The sequence below is a fragment of the Euprymna scolopes genome, chromosome 5 (genome assembly GCF_053919585.1).
Source record: "Euprymna scolopes isolate OS-2025 chromosome 5, ASM5391958v1, whole genome shotgun sequence".
NCBI lineage: Eukaryota > Metazoa > Mollusca > Cephalopoda > Sepiida > Sepiolidae > Euprymna > Euprymna scolopes.
Genome location: NC_136486.1, coordinates 83,048,322 through 83,073,445, shown reverse-complemented (window position 1 = coordinate 83,073,445; position 25,124 = coordinate 83,048,322). Strand labels below are relative to the sequence as shown.

Genomic DNA, 25,124 nt, shown 5'->3' with positions numbered 1-25,124 from the left:
GATTTCTAACTTGTCTGGCTGCTTTTAGCTAAGGGGGAAAAAACAAGATAATATATCTTGTTGTGTTGCGTCTGCTCAAGCATATCCTTTCATATGCGTAGTTATATAAGTTTAAACGCCGTTGCGCATGTATCCAGCCTAATCACAACTTAACAAAACACAAGCTATTTTGCGTACGTATAAACAAAATAGATCTGTCATGTAATTGCTACAATAGTAATCAACATAAAAAGGCTGAACCGTGTTTATAAAAATGGTATTTTAATAATAAAAAAAATTAACATTATCATAAATCTTGATAATGACTGATTGGTAGAATAATCAGAAAATCTAAAAAAGTCTATCAGTAAATAAAAATAAATAAATAAATGGCAAAAAATTTAGAGGCTGTATAATCGTACGAGGATAAATATGAACTGCGTGAACGTCATTTTACTTTAAATTTAAACAAACTGAACCCCCACACAAAATGTGAACGAGTTGGTTTAAGAGGAAATAAAAAAAGAACAACTCTAGATAAGGCGCTAATTGCATCAATGTGAATATGGTAACCCAGTATAGTCACCACAATTTAACCAAGTCGTGAATAATATCGTTAGATATTGCTGGAATGCTTTCGACTAATGATAATGCGGTTTCAGTTCGGAACCTATATTCAAACTCAGAGTCATCATCTGCTTTGTTAGAGCAATCCTGCTTTTGTATAAACAACAAATATGGTAATACGTTTTAGTTATCAAACTTTGTTCATTCCGTTCATTATTTTTAATCCGCTCATAATGCTTCTCATCATTCAGTTGGAAATCTATCTCATTAACCTTTATTCTCGAGTGAGTTTCGACATCGATTAGTGGTTATGTATTAGTAAAATGAGAATTTGGTGCTTAATCGGTAAACTCGCCAAGATTTATACAAAAAAAAAAAAATTAAATAACAACAACAACAACAACAACAACAACAATAATAATAATAATAATAATAATAATAATAATAATAATAATAATAATAATAACTTTAACGAAACACATCAAAATTAAATTTTCTACCTATTCGTATACTTTTAACGTTCCGAAACTGTTTTCCGTTATTTTTCGTTTCCGTTTTACATTAAATTTCGTTCAAAGCTCTCACTTTCGGTACACTAGAAATAAAATGTTTGTTTGGCGATCGGATCGGTTGTTAGTTAATTGATTAAAAATATTTTTTGTGCTTAACGGTAACACAACGATAACAAATTCAGAGGTAACGAATCTTACAAATAGTTTTCACATTTTCAAAGTAGAAAAGTAAATTTTAGTGCGTAAAGTAAAAGTTATTTGTAAAAAACTTGGTTGTTGACTATACTACAAGATTATAGTTTAATCAATCTCCAAACCAGGCACACATTTTAGAGAGAGAGAGAGAGAGAGAGAGAGAGAGAGAGAGAGAGAGAGAGAGAGAGGGGGGGGGGCATATCGTATACCGCTGTCACAACTAAATAGGATAGGAACCGGTGTATAATGAGCAATTTTTAATCGGACACGCTTCTGATTCTGGTTTATTTTCCCTTTCTTTATCCTCAACCAGATAGAAAAAAGTTTCTTTTTATCGGCCCCCTAACTAAATGAATCAATTTCACGCCATTCACATTTGCAAGCCTCGACTTGTTTGACATTAATAACTTAATCTTCTTTTCAACGTCTCGGCAACACTTCGATTTTTCGTTATTTTATTTCTCTTTTTAATTTCTATCCTTTTCTTTATTTTGATATGTATTCTTTCCATGAATATTTTTCATACTCAACATTTATTTAAACGAACATCAATACAAATTTTATGTAAAGCAGTGAATTAACTCACGACTTAAAGTCTGCTAATATATGAGACTTTATCTCTTTGTCTGTCTGCTTGTCTGCCTTCCTGTCTTTGAGTATTACCATTTACTTGCCTCCCCCACAAGCATAGAGTATGACTCGAGATAGATTTTTATGCAGACAAAATTCAATTCGCCCAAAAGGCTATATTGGATCAAAAAATAGACATTGCTTTAGTCTAAAATAATTTTTAAAAAAATGTCTTCAGCTCGTATCTTTTTTCATCCATTAATAGTTTTTGGGGGTTCTGTTATTCTTAAAAAGTTTACAGAATATCTTTTTTGATATCCCTTTTTTCCGAAAGGAATTCTTTTTTAAAGCTTCTAAGAGAGTATATTAAGAACCTCCAAAATTCACCACAGAATTACCCCCCCTAGATGTAACATGATGTAACTTTATTATGTTAATATTATCAACTAACTTTTGTATCATTTAAAAGAAGAAGGGTAAAATAAACTAGTAATAATTTTTTTTAAATTTCTTCATCGTGCGAAAATAATGAAACTGCGAGACCAAAATCGTGTTTACATAATTGACGCTTTAAAATAATGTCCTCGTGTAGTAGGCATTCCGAACGTGAAAACATCCCTGTGTTTAATAAATCTAGCAAAACTCAACTAATGGTCAGATTTTCGTGAAATTTTCGATACTTATCCATTTTAGAATGAAATCTTCTATATATATAAAAGCAAAAATGTATGTATGTATGTTTGTGTATCTGCTAAAAACTTTCGACAGACAGAACAAAAATTCACAAATTTGGTCTCATAAGAAAGCACCATCATTCGCGCGACAAATATCGAAAAATTGGCCAAAAACGTTAATTTTTTCACCCTGAAATCAGCACTTTTCTACAGGGGGGGGGTCAGCAAAAACCGTCCTCTCATGACGAATTCGCTTCTACGCATGCGTCATTCGACGTTGTAACCTGATTTAGTTTAAAGATTAATAAAATGACCTAATTTCGTGTACGTCGTGTTAGGTCAATTGGTTAGAGTGCTGGGTCATTATCTAAAGTTTTTGGGTTCGAATCGTGGTATGAGATGTCTTCTTTTTTTCTTTTTTTTAAATTTTAATATTGAAGCAGGGTTATTTAAGCCATTTTTCACATAACGTTCGTTTTTCTGTTTTTTTTTTTACTTCGCTTATTCTTAGGTTTTCATTAAAACCCCCCCACCCCCGACCGACCACACACACCCAAAAACATCCGGCCAACGCCGGGTACCCACCGATTTTTAAAATTTTAATATCGAAACAGGCTTATTTAAGCCATTTTCACGTTTTTTTTTGGGGGGGGTATTTTTTTTATTAAAGAAGCTTTAACGTTCGTTTTTCTGTTTTCTTTTTTGTTTCTGTTTTTCCGATTTTTGCATTTACCATCGTTCGTTTGCCTTACGTTAGTTTTTTTGTGTTTTTTTTTCGATTTTTTAATTTTTATTTAATATTTAAAAATATTTACTTCGCTTATTCCTATGTTTTGATTACCTCCCCCACTGCCCGAGCACACCCCGCTTTATTTTTCAGATTTTTTTAAAGAAGTTTTAACCTTCGTTTTTTTTTTTTTTTTTTTTACTTCGCTTATTCTTATGTTTTTATTGACACCCCCCACCCACGCCCGAACACACACACCTCCAAACACTCGGGTAACGCCGGGTATCCCCCGCTAGTCTATATATATAAAAGCGAAAATGTGTGTATGTATGTATGTTTATATGTATGTTTGTATGTCTCGCAAAAACTTTTGACACGGGTCATGGATTTTCATGAGATCGGTATCATTTTAAAGTTCCAACCTTCGCCCGACAAATATCGCCAAAAATTGGCCAAAAACATTAATTTCTTCACCCTAAAATCATCAGTTTTCTACAGGGATGGGTCAGCAAAAACCGTCCTCTCATGACAAGTTCACTTCTACGCATGCGTCATACGACGTCGAAACATGATTTTACTTTAAATATTTGAAAAATCGCTACAATTTCGTCGACGTAATCTTAGCTCAGTTGCTTAGAGCGCACTCTCATTAACTAAAGGTTTTGGGTTCGAATCGTGGTATGAGATGTCCTTTTTTTTCGATTTTTTAAATTTTAATATTGAAACAGGGTTATTTAAGCTATTTTTCATGTGTTGTATTTTTGGGTTTTATTTTTCAGATTTTTAAACGAAGTTTTAACTTCGTTTTTCTGCTTCGCGTTTTCTTTTTTGTTTTTCCGAGTTTTACATTTAACATCGTTCGTTTGCCTTACGTTAGTTTTTTGTGGTTTTTTCGATTTTTTTTAAAGTATTAACATTTATTTTAGATAAAATATTTACTTCGCTTATTCTTATGTTTTGATTAACCCCCCCCCCCTGCCCGAGCACACACACCTCTAAACACCCAGGCAACGCCGGGTACCCCCGCTAGTTACATATAAAATGCAGTTTCCGTAAAATATATGAATGGAAATAGATTTTAGTGCACCCCCATATTTATTTTTTTGAAATTTGAATAAAATATATTTAAATCTATCGAAATTTCTATTTATTATGAAACATAAGCGTTCAAATAAGTAAAAAAAATATATTTTTAAAAAATTTGAATACACATATTAAACAAAAACATACCTTGAAGTTGCAATTAAAAAATTGATATAAATTTAATATTATTAGTTTTTTAATAGCGTTTTTTCTAATTAATATATACTATAATCAGTTGAATTGCCAAGAAAAAGAACCTTCCTAAAAAGTAATTAATTTGTAAAAGTTAAAACGATTACAATTCCATTATTTCAAAATGTCCCGTTACAACTTAGATTTTTAATTGTGTTTAATTTTTTAAAAATATTAAGTTTTAATGTAAACATGACTCTTGTCAGCTATTTTATTGCCAGATTAAAACTGATTTAAAATATTATTGCACAAATATTAAGCATTTTGTAGACAACCCTCATATTTTGTTTGTCTGTTTTTACCAAACAAAAGTATGGAAGCCAGTAATTAACCACATGAACACTCGTACATATTTAGTACAACCGTATTTCATATTTATTATACAAATGTTTATAATATTATTAATCGTTAAACTGTGTAAACCTAACATAATTATAACAAAGATTAATTATTAATTGCAGTTTGAAGAAGATAAACAAAGGTCTTAAAATCATTAAGTCGCTTCTGCTTTTCCATAGTTCGTATAGTTAACACAAGTCTGACGCCACGGGATCATGCGCTCCATCTTTCACAATCGTTTGGAAGACCCTAGAATATATTGTTTTCGCTAACTTCTTCAGGTTACATTTACTTGAAATCTTTCGGGGTTTTGTTACCTCTAATAATGTTTAATTCTAAAACCCTCTAGTTCTTAAATACCTTATTTACTTTCAGAAATTCTCTTTTTTTTAAGTAATAATAATTTTTCGCTAATCTAAGATTACTTCATTTGTGAGATAATAACTAAAAAAAAAAAAAGGACAGATTAACCTCGTAATAAGGAAAAAGACTAAACGAACACAAAGAAGGTTAATTACTACGCTTATCGATGACACATAATATAAGTATTTCTGCGGGGCAAATAGGGCGAGGATGTTGCGATTTGAGGGTGTGGGTGGAAAGAAACTTACAATGAATGTAGAATGCAATGCTGTTTCATGGTGGAGGGGTGTCGTTTTGTTTACTTACATGAGCACTGAAGATGGCCTTACCAATAAAAATAAATACATTATACATTATTAACATTTTAAATATCTTGGTAGCTCTGAATAGAAAATGAAAAATATTTTTTTTGGTAAATTTATAAGAATTTGTTCCTTGCATTCAAGATGTTTCATATAATAAAAAATATTTAAAGCTCTATTCGTATACTATTGAGCGACTAAAAAATTAACAGTAAACCTTCACGTTTCAGTGGCAATGTGCCTTATTTGAGGTAAAATGAATCAAAGTAACACACACACACACACACACACACACACACACACACACACACACACACACACACACACACATATATATATATATATGAGCAAACAGTTAATAAAATATGCTAAAAAACACTTTGAAATGAGTTAAAAACATATTTAATCTGAAAAGGAAACACTAGATAAATGGATAGTCCTTAATCCGCGGAGTTTCGAAGAAATACTTTCCTTCTCATCAGAGGGTAGGAATTAGCAAAATGCGGGATCGGATTTTGCATGCAGAAGTATTTGATGAAACAACAAGTAAGTCAAAGATCTTACTTGAAAACAAAATAAGTTAAACAGAGAGAATATGGTAAAGAAAAAGGTGATTACACATGAATGGATAGTCTGGTGGAAGATAAAAAATCCAGTGACGGTAAAATCCAAATGTAAAACTTCAAGAAAGTTAAAAGAATTTCCATTTGTACAAGAAAAATCCAAGGAAATCCCGTAATTGGAAGAAGATGGTCCATAATAATCCAAAAGCAGAAATCCATGGAATAATTCACAAAAATGTGTACAAGGAAAAAAATAATATTAATAAAAGAAAAATAAGATGTGCTTTTCACTCTACTTCCGAGACATAACTATAAATAAAAAAGATCTGGGAAGAGAAAGGAGAGAAAAAAATGATAAAGTTAAATATAAAATAAAGGGAAACAAAAGTCAAAATGACCCAGACAGGAAATGTTAAAGGCGCGAAAATATATATAGGGCAAAACAATATAGGTCAACTGAAATGTACAGGTCATCACTTAAAAAAAATGTCAGCAAGAGTTGTTAAACGACACTAAAAGGAAAATAAACAAGGAAAATAAAAATAAATAAATAAATAAATAATAAATAAATAGAAAATAAAGAATAAATAAATAAAAAAATAAAATATAATAAAAAATAAAAGATAATATATAATATAAAATAAAATAAAATAAGAATAAAATAAAAAATAAAAATTATTTAAGGGGAGAAGATGGCCGGTATCTGCAATTTCAGGAAAAAAGTAAGTAAATTCATATAGTAAAATTTAAGTAAATATACATACAAGATATGAAAGTGTGGGTAGATGGATATATTAGATAGATAGGAAAGTTTAAAGAATAAAACAGAAAATGCAGATAAAAAAACAGCCATGCAAAGAAGAGATAAAAAATTAAAATAAAGGATTATTAAATTATAAAGTATTAAGAAGTATGTCGAAAAACGATAACGTTAAAGAAAACATATTTCATATCTATATAAAGGGTAAAAGTAATAACTATGTAATTTCAAAATTGCCATAATTAAATTTGGACTGTTTACAGAAAGAGATCAGTTCATTTTTAGTGTTTTTTAACATATTTTATTAACTGTTTGCTCATATTATAAGCTCTATTTCCTATTTAGTTTTATCGATCTTTTATATCTGGCTGAGATAATTTTATAAATATTAATTCCTTAATATTTATAATTTACTTTAATTTTACCATCTTGGATCATTTTGGTAAATTCAATTGTAATTTTCATTATATATATATATATATATATATATATATATATATATATATATATATATATATATATATATATATATATATATATATATATATAGAGAGAGAGAGAGAGAGAGAGAGAGAGAGAGAGAGAGAGAGAGATTTCTCATAGCCAAACACACCTACACGCCGTGAATGACAATAACAATCAGTGCACCACAAAGAACATGGCTTGTGCCAAGCTGAAAATCCCTTACGCACAAGTAACCACGCTACAATTTCAGCACAACTTAAAAAGCTAAACACGCGCAATGGAACTTTGAATAAACACGTATTTCTAACGCTCGTATCGTTTTCATGACTGTAAACACTATCACAAAAACTTTTCTAACACATTAATTACCCATTCAAAATATATTTCGCATTACTGTAGATTTGTATAAGTATGTTTTGTTCTATCTTTCATTGTTTTACATTCAAAACAACATTTTACTGAATGATTAGCCTTTCATTCAAAACAGTTAATTTTTTGTTTATTTTAGTTATTTGCTATTTTAAAAAATTTTTTAATTGTTAGCATGAATCTTGGTACATTTCCCAAGACGCGATTGTCGTCTATATCCTATCCAAGCCATGAGCATCGCTACACTACGTATTACTGCTGGATTAGTACTAGACTGGATGAAGTAATGTACACTATTATGTGATTGCTATGGCATTTTTTAAATAAGGAGTTATCATCATTTCATTGTTTATTTTCGTCATTAAAAAGGATCAGTTAAACGAACTAAAAAAATTCACAAATAAGTCAAGATGGAATTATTTTCTTCTGCAAGAAGTTGTCACGATACATGAGATGAAACGATTGTCAAAATAAAAGTGGCCAATTAAGACGACCTATTTGGTCTCATTCTTTCTCTGTTCTCTTTGCCTCTTGAAATAGCCAGAGAATTTGAGATTATAAAGACACAAGTAAAGAGTGCGTACTGTGGACTATATTTAGTGTAACTTAGCTTAACTCAATAGGTGAAATATCAGCTGCTAAACGAGTAAGGTGTCCAAATTTGAGCTATGTTTAGTTTAGTTTCATGAATGGGGTAAAAAGAGGGTAAAAACTCTTCCATTAAAATTCAAAGATCTCCGTTTATTGTGAAATTTTAGCAATAGCAATGAATAAATGTGCGCAAAATTTCGGTTTCTTTAAAGTATTTTAATGAGTTTTAGGAAGCATAATATGGACACAGCATTCCATTAAATTAAGATATTTCAGATTTTCATTAAATTTGATCCATAATTATTAATCAATATTCCCTGAAATTCATTTTTTTCTTCAAACCCCTTAAGCTTTAAATTCTAGACATTTTCTGGAATTAAAATCATAGAATGGGTTTTGATTAAAATTGGAATAAGGATTTTATACAGAAGGTTTAATATCATTATATCTTGATTTTAATTCTTGTAGGGAGACATGAAAGTGATGCAAATTTGTTCTGTTCGGGGAATTGATTTTATTCGCCGAGAGATAAGTATTCTTTTAATTATTTATAACATGGAGTACTTTTTCTCACTAATCTGACTCATGCAGTATCGGCGCTAATCGATAAAATACCTTGACCATTTTTCTTTACATTGCACGCGATGTCGAATATTCAGAGGGATTTTTATGGTTACCGACACCGATTATGAAACCAAGTTCAAATTTCACCAAATCAATACACATCAATAACCTTGTAAAAGATACCTTCGCAAGATTATTGGTAAGTTTCTACAGAAATTATAGATTGAAAGTTAAAAATTTCGAACCACAACGTGTCCCCATTAAGAATGAATATAGTTGTTCATCTCCGTATGCAATGAAACATTTACAATAAGTATTGTATCTAGGCATTAAATTATCAATAAAAACGTGATATGTTGCAAAAATACAGACTGAACCAAATCGTATATTAGTTTCACTTATAATGTCTAATGTACGACGTACAAAATGGCGGATTTAAGCATTGAAATTTGATGAGGCGAAAATGTCAAACATAAAAGAAAGATTACAGATTTCTTTTTTTTATTTAAACTTTGGATTAATCAAATTTATAAAGTTTGAAAAATATTACGGAAGAAAAATTTTTTATTGACGACGATTAAAAACAATGAATAAATAAATAAAATTCTCTAAAAATCTCTTGAAAATTTACTATTAATCTAAGAAATGTATTTCAAAGAGAATTAGTGAAGAGCAGTTTTAATAAATTGGATTTTTAAAGACAAAGAAATTATTTCTTTAAAATATAGCAAAACATTTATTTCACTAGATTGAGAAATTTTTAAATTGCAATATATAATTCCTGTAGAAACTTACCTAATATTTCAAGCATAGAAAACTAATAAGAATAACAATCATATATGAAAACAACAAAAATATAAATGATTTTTATTAGATTTTTATTATAAACTCCAGAAAATTTGAAGAATAAACAGTTCAAAATTTCTTTTACTAATAATGTAAAATAAATTCTAAAATCAGTAGGTGATATGTTAACGTACGCCTTAATACAAGAAAACGACAGACATGCAAACAACAACAACAACAACAACAACAACAACAACAACAACAACAACAACAACAACAACAACAACAACAACAACAACAACAACAACAACAACAACAACAACAACAACAACAACAACAACAACAACAACAACAACAACAACAACAACAACAACAACAACAACAACAACAACAACAACAACAACAACAACAACAACAACAACAAAAGAAAATATAACTAACAAGATTCCATGTAAATTTCATGATGCTTTTTTACATCAATCTGTATAATTTACTATTAATCATAATCAATTTATTTTTGAAATAATAAATGTTAGGGCTATTACTATTAACAAAAGGTGAAATTTTCTTCCATAAAAATAACTATCATCTAAATATTCTTCAGCGCAATAATACGAATGTCACTTCTTGAAATTTATATATATATATATATATATATATATATATATATATATATATATATATATGATGAAAATAATGGAAATAGTATTCCGACAAAATAGAGAAAATAAAAAGGAACAAACCGTATTATGTGTTCATCAACGTTTCGTCTTTATTGGAAGTCTCGAAATAAAGACGAAACGTTGGTGAACACATAATACGGTTTGTTCCTTTTTATTTTCTCTCTCTCTCTCTCTATATATATATATATATATATATATATATATATATATATATATATATGTGTGTGGGGGGGGGGCAGGGGATCGCTTCTGAATGTTATATAGCATGCCTAGGCATAAATACCACACCGATTCGTTCGTTTAAAATCGATGTATCTTCCCTAAAAAAAAACAAATACGATCAGCAAAAATTGTTCATTAACCTTCAGGTTAATGAACATTTTTTGCTGATCGTATTTTTGACGTGTGTGAACGGTGCTAACATAGTACGGACGTGAACTGCCTTAGCGTATTAAGGTAAAAACTATCGCGACCATGTGGTATTCTGTACATCGATATGCATATTTTACCGTTAATATTAATCTCCATGTTGAAATAATAAATATCTGTTAGTGTCGGTCAGGAAAAATAATTGATTTTAATAAAAAAAATGAATACTTTTCTTTATTATTTGTTTATTTAAAAGTGTAGTAATGTTTTTTTTTTTTTAATAAACAATTCATATTCTCTGCGTTCTCAACTTGATCATAATTGTTATCAAAATATTCTTCAAAACAATAAAAAAAACACCCTTTATCTATAATTGCCCCGTTTTAATCGATGGGATAACATAATGTGATTTTGGAACAATTCAGTTTTAAATAGATGAAGTCAAATATGCTCTCGTTTTCTTTTCGCGTTTAATTATAAAGTAAACAATAAATTTTAATAAATCAAGTCTGCTAAAAAATCCATTTCAAATTTTATGGAAGTTTATCTTTTGTTTTGTGTGTTTGATCAATATAATGAATAATTATGAGATCATCGGGAATTTATCTTTCAGCTTTTGGGAAAAGAGTTTTTACAAAATTTTACACAAATTATTGACATATTTTCGCGAAGTTTAATACATAAACCTAAAACCTTTAAGCAATAAATACTGAACAATTTGTAACAATAGTAGTTTAGTATTAAAAAAAAATTGTTGGTTTTGTTTTCAGGTCATTTGACAGTTATAACAATAAGAGAGAGTTGAAGAAGTTCAAGTTGAATTGTCGGCTCAGCTCAACAGCCTTGACCTATATCTCCTGACCCTCGTTTGGCTTTCGTCGTCCACTTCTAAAGTAACTGACATCTTTTACTCTTGCTCCTTTTTAACAGTAAGCCTCAACAAATGACCATTTCCTGTTCGTGCAACTTGGTAAAATCTCAACAAAATGCTATTTGAGACAAACTTGTTCCATTCTAATGAAAACGATGTTGCAGAAATGATATTCACCAGCTTACGTAAAATTGTATTTCTGTGTCTCTATGAATGAAGAAAATATTAATGAATTTCGATTCGAAATATAAATAAATAAATTAATAAATAATATTTATTTATTTATTTATTTATTTTTCGAATCGAAATTCATTAATATTTTCTTCATTCATAGAGAATAATAATAATAATAATAATAATAATAATAATAATAATAATAATAATAATAATAACAATAACAATAAATAATAATAATAATAAATAAATAATAAAATAATAGCAATAATAATAACAACAACAATAATAATAACAATAATAATAATAAATATAATAATAATAACAATAATAATAATAACTAAATAATAATAAATAAATAAATACTAATAATAATAAATAAATAATAATAATAAATAAATGAATAAATAATAATAATAATAATAATAATAATAATAATAATAATAATAATAATAATAATAATAATAATAATTGGCATGGAAAAGTGGGCACTGTTAGTTATAAGAAAGGAAAACTGGGGGCAACAAAAGGTATGGGACTAGTCAACCAAGCGGATATAAGAATTCTAGGTAAACATGACATCTACAAATATTTGGGAATTTTGGAAGCAAACAACTTCAAATCAACAGAAAAGAAAGATAATATTGAGAAAATACCCGATAAGAACAAGAAAACTCCTAGAAACTAAACTATATAGCAAGTACCTAATAAAAGGGTAGTATCATTAGTAAGCTACTCTGGACTGTTCATAAGGTGGATCAAAGAAGAACTGAGGTATTTTGATCAGGAGACCAGGAAACTTATAACCATGAACAATGCACTACACCCATAGGATGATGCTTACAGACTCTACGTGAAAGGGAAATACGGAGGAAAGGGACTGATTTGTATAAAAAAACTGTTCGAATCACACAAAAAAAAAATCTAGAAAAATGCATAACACAGAACGCAGAAAGGCTAATCACTGCAGCAAGCAATGCGGTAAAAATGAACAAGGTAGGGAACAGAGAAGCAAGATATAAGACAAGAAAAGAAAAATGGGAAGAGAAACAACCACACAGACTATTCATAAGGATGACAAAAGATGAAACTCACGAAAACACTTGAACATGGCCACGAACAAGACACCTAGACAGATAACTGAATCCCTAATAATAGCTGTACAAGATAACATAATTAGAACCAAAGCAAAGATCAACAAGAGACAAGAAAACAACAAATGCAAATTTTGTGGACAAAGAGACGAAACAATAAACCAGCTCTGTTCAACCTCTTACTGAGAACTGGAGTCGTTCCTGTTGATTGGCGGGTAGCTACAATTTGCCATATCTTTAATCAAGATGACAAAAAACCCCAATAAATTACAGACCAATGAGCCTCACCTCTATCGTCTTCAAATCAATTGGAATTCTACTCTGGCGAACAACCATGGCTCATCTCACATTTATTGCTACCATCTTTCCATCTAAACATGGTTTCATTCCCAAACTTTCATATCTCACAAATTTACTGATGGAAGAATGAGTTATAAGTATAGTGGGCAATGAAAATACGGCTGATATTTTCTTTTTTGAGTTTGACAAAACCTTTGACTCTGACAATCACCGCTTACTTTTACATAAGCACAATCCCTATGGTCTTCATGAAGCAGTTATAAAGTGGATAAGAAGACCCTTTCTTAGTGGTATGACAGAGAGGGTTCAGATAAATGGCAGATTTTCATCTGAAATGGATGCTTGCAGTGGTGTTCCTCAAGGTTCCGTGCTGGAATCTACTCTTCTCATATTTTATATCAACCCTATGCCAGAAATGGTCAGTGGAATCATTCTCCTATTTTCAGACGATGTAAAATTGGTAGTTCGTAGAGCAATTTGACAATCTCAAATGGCCCATTAAATTGGATTTAGATCTTAATGTAGATCAGCGGTTCTCAACCGGGGGCGAATCGCCCCCTAGTGGGCGAAAATCAAATTTTGGGGGGCGATTTTCAATCAATTTTATCTGCTTGAGTAATATTAAACCTGACATTGAATTTTTAGCGAAACATCACCAATCTCATGGCTCACACTAGTTAGACTCTCTACATTTCTTGTAAATTTGCAATAAAATTATGTTTAATTAATTTGTTTTCCATTTGCATGTACAAAATGTTTCTAGTGTTGGTTAGTCATAATTACAATATTTGTTATTATTTATTCTTGGAGGCGATTATGAATTAACTTAAGTCAAAAATAGCTTTTTGGGGCGATAGCCGGGAAAAGGTTGAGATGTATGTACATTCACCTAACAATTTAATGGAACAAAACATACCGTAAAAATTGAGTATAACTTAAAAATCCTATCTACAAAATAGCACGGCCCGTATCCTGCATAAGTACCAAAACCACACACACACACACAGACACACACACACACACACACACACACACACACACACACACACACACACACACACACACACACACACACATTCATTCCATTACGTGAATTTACAAAAACAAAAACACAAAAAACAGTTAGCGTTAATCAAGTTTTCATTATTATAATTGTTGTAAAATACTTTATTTGCATTAAATTAGTTTTCATTTAAAAATAAAGTTTAATTATATAATATTTATTTGTTTATTAAAAGCTCAAAAAATTATATTGAGAAATAGAATATTGTTTTATGACCAAAAATTATAAGAGGGTCCACCAAGAAAAAAAAGAAGGGAAAAGGGGTCCATGGGTCAAAAAAGGTTGAGAACCGCTGATGTAGATAAATACAACAATATTGCAGTAGGTTCTCTTTCCGACTCGATTCTTACTTTCAGTGAAGACACGCCTATGCCAAGGAGGTGAACGAGACAAAAAATTTTGCCCTTCTAGTCGACTCGTCCTTCAAGCCATCTAAACATTGCATTCAAAGCAAGAGTATTCTATTTCTTATACAACGTTCTTTTTGCAAACTCATTTCTGAAATATTTCTCCTTGTTTATGTCTCCTTCGTCAGACCACTGCTAAATTATCCAAGCCTCTCTCCCGTAATCTAATTCAGCAACTAGAGAAAGTTCAAAGTCTGGTTAGTCAAAGGATGCAGTGTCTACGGGTCTGCCCTTAACTTTTTCTTCTTATTATGCGGTGATCTCATTTTAGCCTACAATCTCCTCAATGGGCATTATGATAAAACTCAGAACCTTTTACTCACTTCTGCACGAGAAAGAGGATTACGTGAACACATGAAACTTTTTCACCGCCGATTCCGAAGGAGGGCTGCGTTCTCAAACAGAATAGACTTCCAAGTAGAGTAAATAAATGCAGTAACAACGCAACAATTTAAGGTAAATTTATCTGGTGTCCACTTCTCTGTAAATTTTACCACTTTTTCTCTACATGGCATTGAAGCACACTTGTTTTATTTTTTATCAAATAAATTAAATTGAATTAAATTAAATAACATTTGGATGTAGGAAATTAGTCCCTAAAGAATATAAAAATAGACACGATCAGTGGGAAATGCGGTACATTGGGAACTATACAAACAACTGCATTTTAACACCCAGACAAATCGGTAGCAAAACTTGAAAATCCAAACCAGAAGACTGGATGTCATAATAGTTAACGAGAAGGAAAATTCCTGCGAGATCGTACATTTCATCACTCCAGTTGACCATAGGTTGAATATCAAGGAGACAGTGAAGTGACATGTTATCACAATATAAAAATATGTTATCATACTAAAAAGTAACATGTTATCAATAAAAAAGTAACATATTATCAATAAAAAGTGACATGTTATCACAATATAAAAATATGTTATCATACTAAAAAGTAACATGTTATCAATAAAAAAGTAACATATTATCAATAAAAAGTGACATGTTATCACAATATAAAAATATGTTATCATACTAAAAAGTAACATGTTATCAATAAAAAAGTAACATATTATCAATAAAAAGTGACATGTTATCACAATATAAAAATATGTTATCATACTAAAAAGTAACATGTTATCAATAAAAAAGTAACATATTATCAATAAAAAGTGACATGTTATCACAATATAAAAATATGTTATCATACTAAAAAGTAACATGTTATCAATAAAAAAGTAACATATTATCAATAAAAAGTGACATGTTATCACAATATAAAAATATGTTATCATACTAAAAAGTAACATGTTATCAATAAAAAAGTAACATATTATCAATAAAAAGTGACATGTTATCACAATATAAAAATATGTTATCATACTAAAAAGTAACATGTTATCAATAAAAAAGTAACATATTATCAATAAAAAGTGACATGTTATCACAATATAAAAATATGTTATCATACTAAAAAGTAACATGTTATCAATAAAAAAGTAACATATTATCAATAAAAAGTGACATGTTATCACAATATAAAAATATGTTATCATACTAAAAAGTAACATGTTATCAATAAAAAAGTAACATATTATCAATAAAAAGTGACATGTTATCACAATATAAAAATATGTTATCATACTAAAAAGTAACATGTTATCAATAAAAAAGTAACATATTATCAATAAAAAGTGACATGTTATCACAATATAAAAATATGTTATCATACTAAAAAGTAACATGTTATCAATAAAAAAGTAACATATTATCAATAAAAAGTGACATGTTATCACAATATAAAAATATGTTATCATACTAAAAAGTAACATGTTATCAATAAAAAAGTAACATATTATCAATAAAAAGTGACATGTTATCACAATATAAAAATATGTTATCATACTAAAAAGTAACATGTTATCAATAAAAAAGTAACATGTTATCAGTAAAATAAACGGTTATATTCTGCCATTTGTGTGTTGCATATTATAAATGCAGATAAGAGTTTTGAGGTGCAGCGAAATGATTGACAGAAGTTTACATTGGAATAAGCGGGGTCTTCACATGAAGAATAGACGGCTGATCAGTTAGCATAATCATGTGAAATACGAATGATTTTTAATTTAATTGGATAAAATGTGAGTGAAGTGAAATACGAATGATTTTTAATTTAATTTGATAAAATGTGAGTGAAGTGAAACTCATGTGAAATCCGGATAATTAAAGACACTTAAACCTCGTGTTATGATAATTCAGCCGGAAATAATTCCTAGTTTCACGGGTTAATCGCCGTTATTTGCATTGTTTGTTTAATTGCTTCAAGTTCAATGCTTTTTGTGCTGGAAAATCTCTTTATGTAATTTTGAGTAAACACTTTAATTTAATAATTGTTTTCACAATAGTTCTAGAAAACTAACATTTAACTAAATACTGTTAAAATAAAAAAAATAGTTTAGTCATCTGAATGACATTTTTAATTTGTATTTTTTAATTTTGCGAACGTAATAATTTATTTCTTCCTTGATTTATTCTTTTTCAATTCACATCTAACTGATGAAAATAACCTAAAATTTGTAAAAAAAAATTGCTAAAACACGTAGAGAAGATTGAAAATGCTTCCCATTTCTTGTTTTTTTTTCTTTTTTTTAAATTTTTATTTGAATAAATTCATCAGAAATATTTGCATCACTCTCAAGAGACTACTTTTATACTTCTTAGTTTTCTTTACTGGAGTTATGCTTTCTCAACACAAGCGTGACACTCCGAGATAAATCGGTGTCAACCATAGCACATTAATAACGGGGTGAAATACCAAGGCAAACAGACAATCACTCCTCCCACTTTCAAACACCAAGACCAAATCGAGCCAAACCTAGGCTTATAGTAGTTTAAATTGGCCGGAATTAGATATGAATTTAAATCATTATTTAAAAAAGATGTGCTATAATTTGAATAACTGAAAGCGATAAGCAATTTTGTAAATTGCAATTTTAAAACCACTTGTGTTTCTATCTCTCGATAATTGAATTATATAAGCTGACTTGATTTTTTGACATATCAGCTGTCTGACCGTTTTTTTTTATCTGGCATTTCTTCCATACAAAGTAATTAGATATACTTTAGAACTAAGTATGTTATTGAAATTAACATTTTCTTTGAAATGTACTTAAATTGAGCATTTTTTTTCTCTATGTTATGCCTTACTTACATTGCATCTCTTTTATTTTTGTTGTTGTTGTTTTAAAAACTAATCCACTTGACTTTAAAGAAACTAAAACCAAGCCTTTTCAGCTGAATGGTGCGCAGAGCGTCGCACATGAATACACATCAAGATGTTTCTATGTATCAGAATGACAAAGAAGGCACAAGGTCAATTTTTTATATGGAGGTCTCTCTCTCCCTTTTTACACACACACACACACACACACACACACACACACACACACACACACACACACACACACACACACACACACACACACAAGCACTTTAGACTGAGAATAAAAATATATGTACAGTCCTGTCGACAAACTCTTATGAATGGGGACGCCCCAGGTGATGACAATCAAACCATAACCCCCTATGCATGAGAGGATTCCCCCTCCTCAGAATTTAAAAGGTACTACACTTATCTTGTAGTCTGAGGACAGATAAAATCAAATTATTTCGTAATTTATGTTCTTTGTTTTATACAAATGTAAATACTATGTTATCGTCATTCATATTTGAGCGTGGATGTGTGATTGACCTAAAGGCCACCGTCGCGAACAATGGAACCCACTGTACAAAGCTCAAACATAATGACATCATTGACGCAATTTGGGTAAAAAAATATAAATCTGTAATTTCTACCCGGACATTTTTAAAACCTGTGTCTAAGTAATTGTAAAGAATAAATCGTTTACAATGGGGTTCTCCTTCCGCATTAAATAAACCAAAACTATGGCTTAGAACAGAAAAAAAAATCAAGCCAAACTGAAAATAGTTAGGAGAGGTAGAACCGGAACTGCTCTCCCGACTATTGTTAAAATAGCAACTTGTGTTTAATTAACCGTATACAATAGTCATTTACAATATGTATTTTGTTATTTTCGGAATTAAATATCCGCAACCGGGTTGATATGCTGTAAGACAGATAAACCAGACCATTTTGTTCTTATTCAATCATTTTCTGAAAATCTATATATCTTTAAAAGTGAAAATGTCTGTGTGTGTGTGTGTGTATTTCCCCACCAAATAACTCTGTCAATTTTAGGTCTAGAGACTCGAGATTTGACATAAGGAGTATTGAGATTTGTGAAAAATCTTAATCGGTTTTCGGCCAGAAATTTGGCTGTCCAGAGGTCAAAATTCAACGATTTGATCTTTGAAAATTCTACCAAACTCCTCCTCCAATTTTGGGTTTAAACACGTGAAATTTAGGTTACTTTGACATGGATCAAATTTTTAATTTGATTTGAACACCAAAAATAAATATTAAGAGGTCAAAATTGGGGTCAAAGTTTAAAAAATTTCACCTCTGCGGTCGCTATCAAATTATTTAGCCAATTTCTGATTCAAACATTTGAAATTTTACATAAAGGGTATTCAGAGATAGGGCAAACTTTTTAATCGGTTTGGGTCGAAAATTTGAGCTGCCAAGTTCCAAAGATTTGACCATTGCGGTGTCTAGCAAACTACTCAGCCAGTTTTGGGTCTAAACATTTGAAATTTATACATAATGGATATTCAGGTATGCGCAAGCATTTTAATCAGTTTTGGGGCGAAAATTTGGCTGCCAAAAGGTCAAAATTGAAAAAGTTGACCTTTGCAGATTTTACCAAATTCCTTCGCCAATTTTGGGTTTAATGACTTGAAATTTTAGATGTAGGTAACTGGGCATGGGTAAAACATTTTATTTTGATTTGAGACCAAAATAATAAATGCTAAGTGGTCAAAATTGGAGTCAAAGTTAAATAAAAGCTTGACCCCTGCGATCTCTACGACAATCTTACGACAAATTTGTGTCTAAACATTTGAAATAAAGTGTATTCACACGTAGGACAAGTTATGAACAGTACATAGGGCCCGAGCAAAGCTTGGCTGAACAGCTAGTACAAAATTAAAATTCAGATTAATCTACTATTCTAACAAATATTCACGATTGATAACCCCATTTCAAATTGTGGATCAAAATGTGGATCAAATATGAATTGATCTCAAGACCGTTGATCAAGAGATCAACGGTCTTGAGATCAATTCATATTTGATACGACGACATTTGAGACAATGAATGCTTTTATGGGCATAATTAAACCATATACAACAATGATTTTTGAAATTCGAACGGTTGTAATAACAAACACGAGATTACGTTTAAATGGCTCGCATGAGTTTGCTATCATGATACTTCTAAAGTAAAATAATAATTTTGAAAACTGAAAATTGTCGAATAGGAAGTATTTTTTCTAGCTTGAATTAAAGTTTAATGTATTGTGATTCAAATGTGTTACGAAACCAAAATAAACCCTTATTCTTCTCACTGTCAAACAGTGGGGTTGTCCTTTTGTGATCAAGGCTGAAACGAATATTAAAATTTTATTTTCAGAAAATAAAGTTAATAAAGTTGTAGAGCATTAAATTTTCGTCGAAAAAAAAATAAAAATAAAAATAAACAAAAAAAAACCATCTGAATTTTAAAGTGGTAATAGATCTCCTGTGAACGATCGAAAATCAGCCACGGGTGTTTATAGTGGAAATTGAATTAAAAAACACAAACTGTCTTTCTAGTTTCAGTTATTGTCTTATATGAAATGATAATTACTGCCAGTTGAAGGATGCAGTGTGTATATACAAAATTTATGAAAATGTATATGGCAATTGAGCTACGTTTCACCCCTGTAAAAAATTGTCAGTCAAAAGTGTGTACCTTAATTGCCATATATATTTTCATAACTTACTGCTTAGATCTACAATCAACACCGAGAGACGAGGCCCGTTAACTGATCTATGTCGACACATTTAGGTAGCGGCTAGTAGGCAATACTTGAGAAAACCGGAAGTCTCGCAGTAGGCTATGTTGTTGTCAGTTTAACTTACTAACTCGGCGGCACTAGTTTTTTTTTTTTTTTCGAACCGAGTAAAAGCGTTAAAATATGTTAAAACACACAAAACTTATTCAAGTAGGTAGAAGAGTAACTTACCTCGTCTTTGGTAACATTTTTTGTTATGTATTTGAAATGCTGACCCTTTCTTTCGTTTGTTGGGCTCTCTGCTAAATCACCACATTTTCGTATGTCTATCGGAGAAAGTTGAAAATTTCATGTTATTTTTTTTTAATTTTTAAAATTGTAAAAGCATAATTTTTACATGAGAATTTTTCAGTCTTTTGATAATAAATGTGAGTTTTCATTGAGTATTTCCAAATATTTTGAATAGCTCTATATATGTATGCATGTATGTATTAAAATAACAATGCTAATTAAAAGCTTCTTTAACTTCGATTTAAACCGGGAAGCGACTTTATTCAATTATGTTGAATGTTTTGTTTTAAACCGATTCCGAACACGTTTTTAATCTGGAGCCTCTCTTTCACATTATCATATTTCTATCCTTCATATTGAGCGCTGTAAAGCAACAAATGATACATTGATCACAGTAAGCCTATCTATTTTGTGGATTGACTAAAATATAAAAGTTACATTTTTTTATGAAATGAGCGTCATTCAATTAATATGGCATTTAGATATGTATACCTTCTCCAGAAGCAGAGAGAGAGAGAGAGAGAGAGAGAGAGAGAGAGAGAGAGAGAGAGAGAGAGAGAGAGAGAGAGAGAGAGGGGGGGTCTGTTTTCTTCGACTAATTTCTTTTTTCTCTCTTGAAAAAGAAGATAATTTACCGAAACGTCATTCACACGAAAAGTAATTTCGACTTATTTTTGATAGCATAAACAATCACCTTATACGAATATAAATAAAAACACGCATGGATTATGAAGAATCAGAGAAAGTGCTACACTTTGACTCCAATTACTTGCTCAATGTGAAACAAATTGTTATATACACAGCTGTCTTTTGAAGAATTACACATATTTTTAAGGCAATAAAAATGCCGAAAAAATTCTCCAAATTTTTCTTGGTTTCATATTGTTAAGCAATTAAAAAAAAGGGAAGCGCATTTTCTTGAATTAAAAATCAATTAAGTTTATTTTAACATACATGCATTTTAACATACTATACAGCTTTGTTTACTAGTAAAAAAGATGTTTACGCATATACCTAGTGTAAACAAAAACTTTAAATAGAATAAGCCGTAAATTTGTTGTGACATTAAAATATACCCCTAATTTTGAACAATAGTAGTATAAATATTAATAAAAAAAAAGAAGGAAGAAAATCAAATATTAATTATTGTTTCAACAAACCTTGTATTTGATTGTAGTTTTATCATGAGTCACGTTTTTATCAGTTTTCCTGACAACATTTCTTTTACTAAGTTTCATATTAAAATGTGGCGAGGCGCGCGTTGATAATGTTTAAAAACATTTAAAAAAAAAAAAAAGAGCTGAAAAGAAAAAGAAAAAAAGTCCCTGACCGCAACCAACGACGCCAAACGACTCTCTACTTGTGACAGTAATAACGACACACCTTAAGCAGGAGCTGTTCAAGTGGCTAACGACGACGACGGCGACGATGACGACGACGATAATCAGTGCAAGTCGGCCATTCGGGACAAGATCAAAGTGTAGTATCTGACGGAACAGATACTGCAAGCAAAGACCCTATGTGGGGGCGACACCACAGATAAGACCTTGGTCAATGTAGGGGCAACCCTTCATACCAATTGTCACTATCCAGCTCCCCTACTCCCCGGGGAGTTGGTCCCCATTTCCATTCACTCCTCACATTAAAAATCGGCCTTGTGCCTAATTTGCTCGGTGGGGGAGCAAATAAATACCATCTGTTCTTCAAATGCTGCACTTCAATTTCTTGTTCTCTGTCAGTGGAGGAGAAATCCTTCACGACTGAGACAATTTTTATTTTTGTTCCTTTTCTCCACATTAAAAAAACGACCCTGGTGTCTGTGTGGGGAGGCACTGTAAATAGGAACACTACACATTTTTTTGTTCTTTCATCAGTTGTTAACAGGAATTAAAATTTAAAAAATATATTAGGGATGGGAAAAGATCGAGTGAAAAATATGTCTGCACTTGTCAACTCCATCGTTTGGCTCGAAAGAAGGTGTGGGGTAATAAAATTTATTATACATCTTATCCAAACATTTCTAGACCATAACTTTAGTTGTGTAAGGTTTATTTCACATGATTTGCGTACTATGGTGTGCATTTTAATTGCTTTGATCTATATCGACCTGTTGCATTCATTGAAGTATAACTAAACGTGTCATCATTTCCTACAATCACATTGTTACTCTATTAATCTGGCTATACATTCATTTATTCATTTAGTATGAATCAGATGACTTTATTGTTGGCATTGGTTTCCCCGATATCTTTCCAGGTATAATTTTCTCTAATAGCGTATCGGGTACTCGCAGAAAGAATAATTTGAAGGTTGCCAACTTCCTTAAATGAAAATGTTTCTGTTGAACGAACTGGATTTGACCTTGGCACACTTAGATTTTCAATCCGTGTCGTGAACCACTGAGACTGAGTCATCATCACATTCCAGCTATAAATAATAAAACATAACAGTCCGTGGCGTAAAGTTTTATCTATTACCCGGCGTAGGTGCTTTCTTCCTAAGTAAATATAAACTTACTTGAAATATTTGTATAGCTAATTTGCTCCAAGTTAATAGCAATAAAATGTTGAATTTGAATAAAAGTGAATTCATGCTTCTAAGTAACAGAGCCAACAGAATCGTACGTGATGAATAAAGAAAAGCGTTCCGAAGGTATTTCCGCACAATATTGATGAAATAGTGAATATGATTTTAAATTCAGTTTCACGTCTAATTATGTGTGAGTATAGTTTACAGAAACATCAACATTTCAATCTGTCAATTTCCTTCGCCACCACATCTAATTATAATAAAGTAAAATCGATCTTTTTTCGATTTTTGTTTTAATCATCGATAGCTTTCGTCCTACGAAATCAATATTTGATATTGGTTTGGTTAGTTTTATTTATTTATTTGTGAATTGTTGACGCATACTGCTAATAGCAGTAAAAGACAATTTGATTTAATTATTTCTAGAATACATTTGTGGCGTGGTTCTTGGCTTCAGAGAGACCATCTCTCTGTCTTTCTCTCTCTCTCTCTCTCTCTCTCTCTCTCTCTCTCTCTATATATATATATATATATATATATATATATATATATATATATATATATATATATCGACTTGTTTGTAATATACTGAATTTTACTGGGTTCGTATAATTCAGAATTTTTCATATACCAATGAATTTTAAGCCAATTATGTTAATACAGTATATATATATATATATATATATATATATATATATATATATATATATATATATATATATATATATATATACTGTATTAACATAACATAATTGGCTTAAAATTATGTTAATACAGTATATATATATATATATATAGTAATTTATAAAATATATATGGCGATTAAGCTACACTGAATATTCGGCGTTTCATCCACTCTATGATTCCTCAGGCTTTATAAATTACTAACTAGCTCTCTCTCTCTCTCTCTCTCTCTCTCTCTCTATATATATATATATATATATATATATATATATATATATATATATATATATATATATATATATATATATATATATACTGGCTTAAAATGCATTGGTATATGAAAAATTACTGAATTATACGAACCCAGTAAAACCCGTAATTCGATATAATTAAACGAAATTTTAAGTTTTTAACCGATACCAAGATTTTTAAGATTTTTTATACATAAGAAAAATTAGATTTTTAAATCAATTTGGATTCAAATTAAAATCGATTTATATAAGGGAAAATTTTTTTCGAAATTTGATTTTAAATTTAAATAATTCAAAGTTTAAAGTTAATGAAATCATCATCATCCGATAAGTAAATGCGGGAGGGGGGGTTAACAAAACGAGATTTAAACGTGAACTCGCAAGATGTATATATATTTTACACTTCCGGTTATAAAATAGACGAATATTGGCTGAAGAGAGCTTGATAAGGATACCTTAAACGGTCCTTATTATCGGGCTTGAAACCGACGGTACCAATGATTTGTCTCGTCTAACAACTTTCTGTACACAATATATATATATATATATATATATATATATATATATATATATATATATATATATATATATATATATATGCATCTTGTCTTTGACAATCGGGGGATTCCATCTTTTAAAAAAAAGAATGGCAGGTGAATTTATGTATATACTAGCAGGATTCATTAACCGGCATTGCTTGAAGCATGCCCCTCCTCTCGTAGAAAAATTAAAGTACGATTGTTGTTGTTGTTGTTGTTCAACACGCAACCTCCTCATGTTAAGACCTGCTTTCGGAGTAGACACCCCCAACCTCCGCATGTTAAGAATGGCTTTCGGAATGGTCACTGGCAACATCCTTATG

At 30.3% G+C, this 25,124-nt stretch overlaps 1 protein-coding gene across 1 annotated transcript in view; it reads right to left on the bottom strand.

Annotated features, from left to right (window-relative positions):
* LOC145276895 (beta-1,3-galactosyl-O-glycosyl-glycoprotein beta-1,6-N-acetylglucosaminyltransferase-like) overlaps nt 1-22,166 on the bottom strand; it is a 103,129-nt gene extending 80,963 nt beyond the window's left edge. Inside the window, exons 1-2 of the mRNA XM_080128336.1 lie at nt 21,959-22,166; nt 20,739-20,833 (exon numbers count right to left, since the gene is read on the bottom strand). Of these exons, the coding sequence (XP_079984462.1) occupies nt 20,739-20,755 (17 nt within the window). The 5' untranslated portion in view covers nt 20,756-20,833; nt 21,959-22,166. The remainder of the gene's footprint in view (nt 1-20,738; nt 20,834-21,958) is intronic.
* Between the last annotated feature and the right edge of the window lie 2,958 nt (nt 22,167-25,124).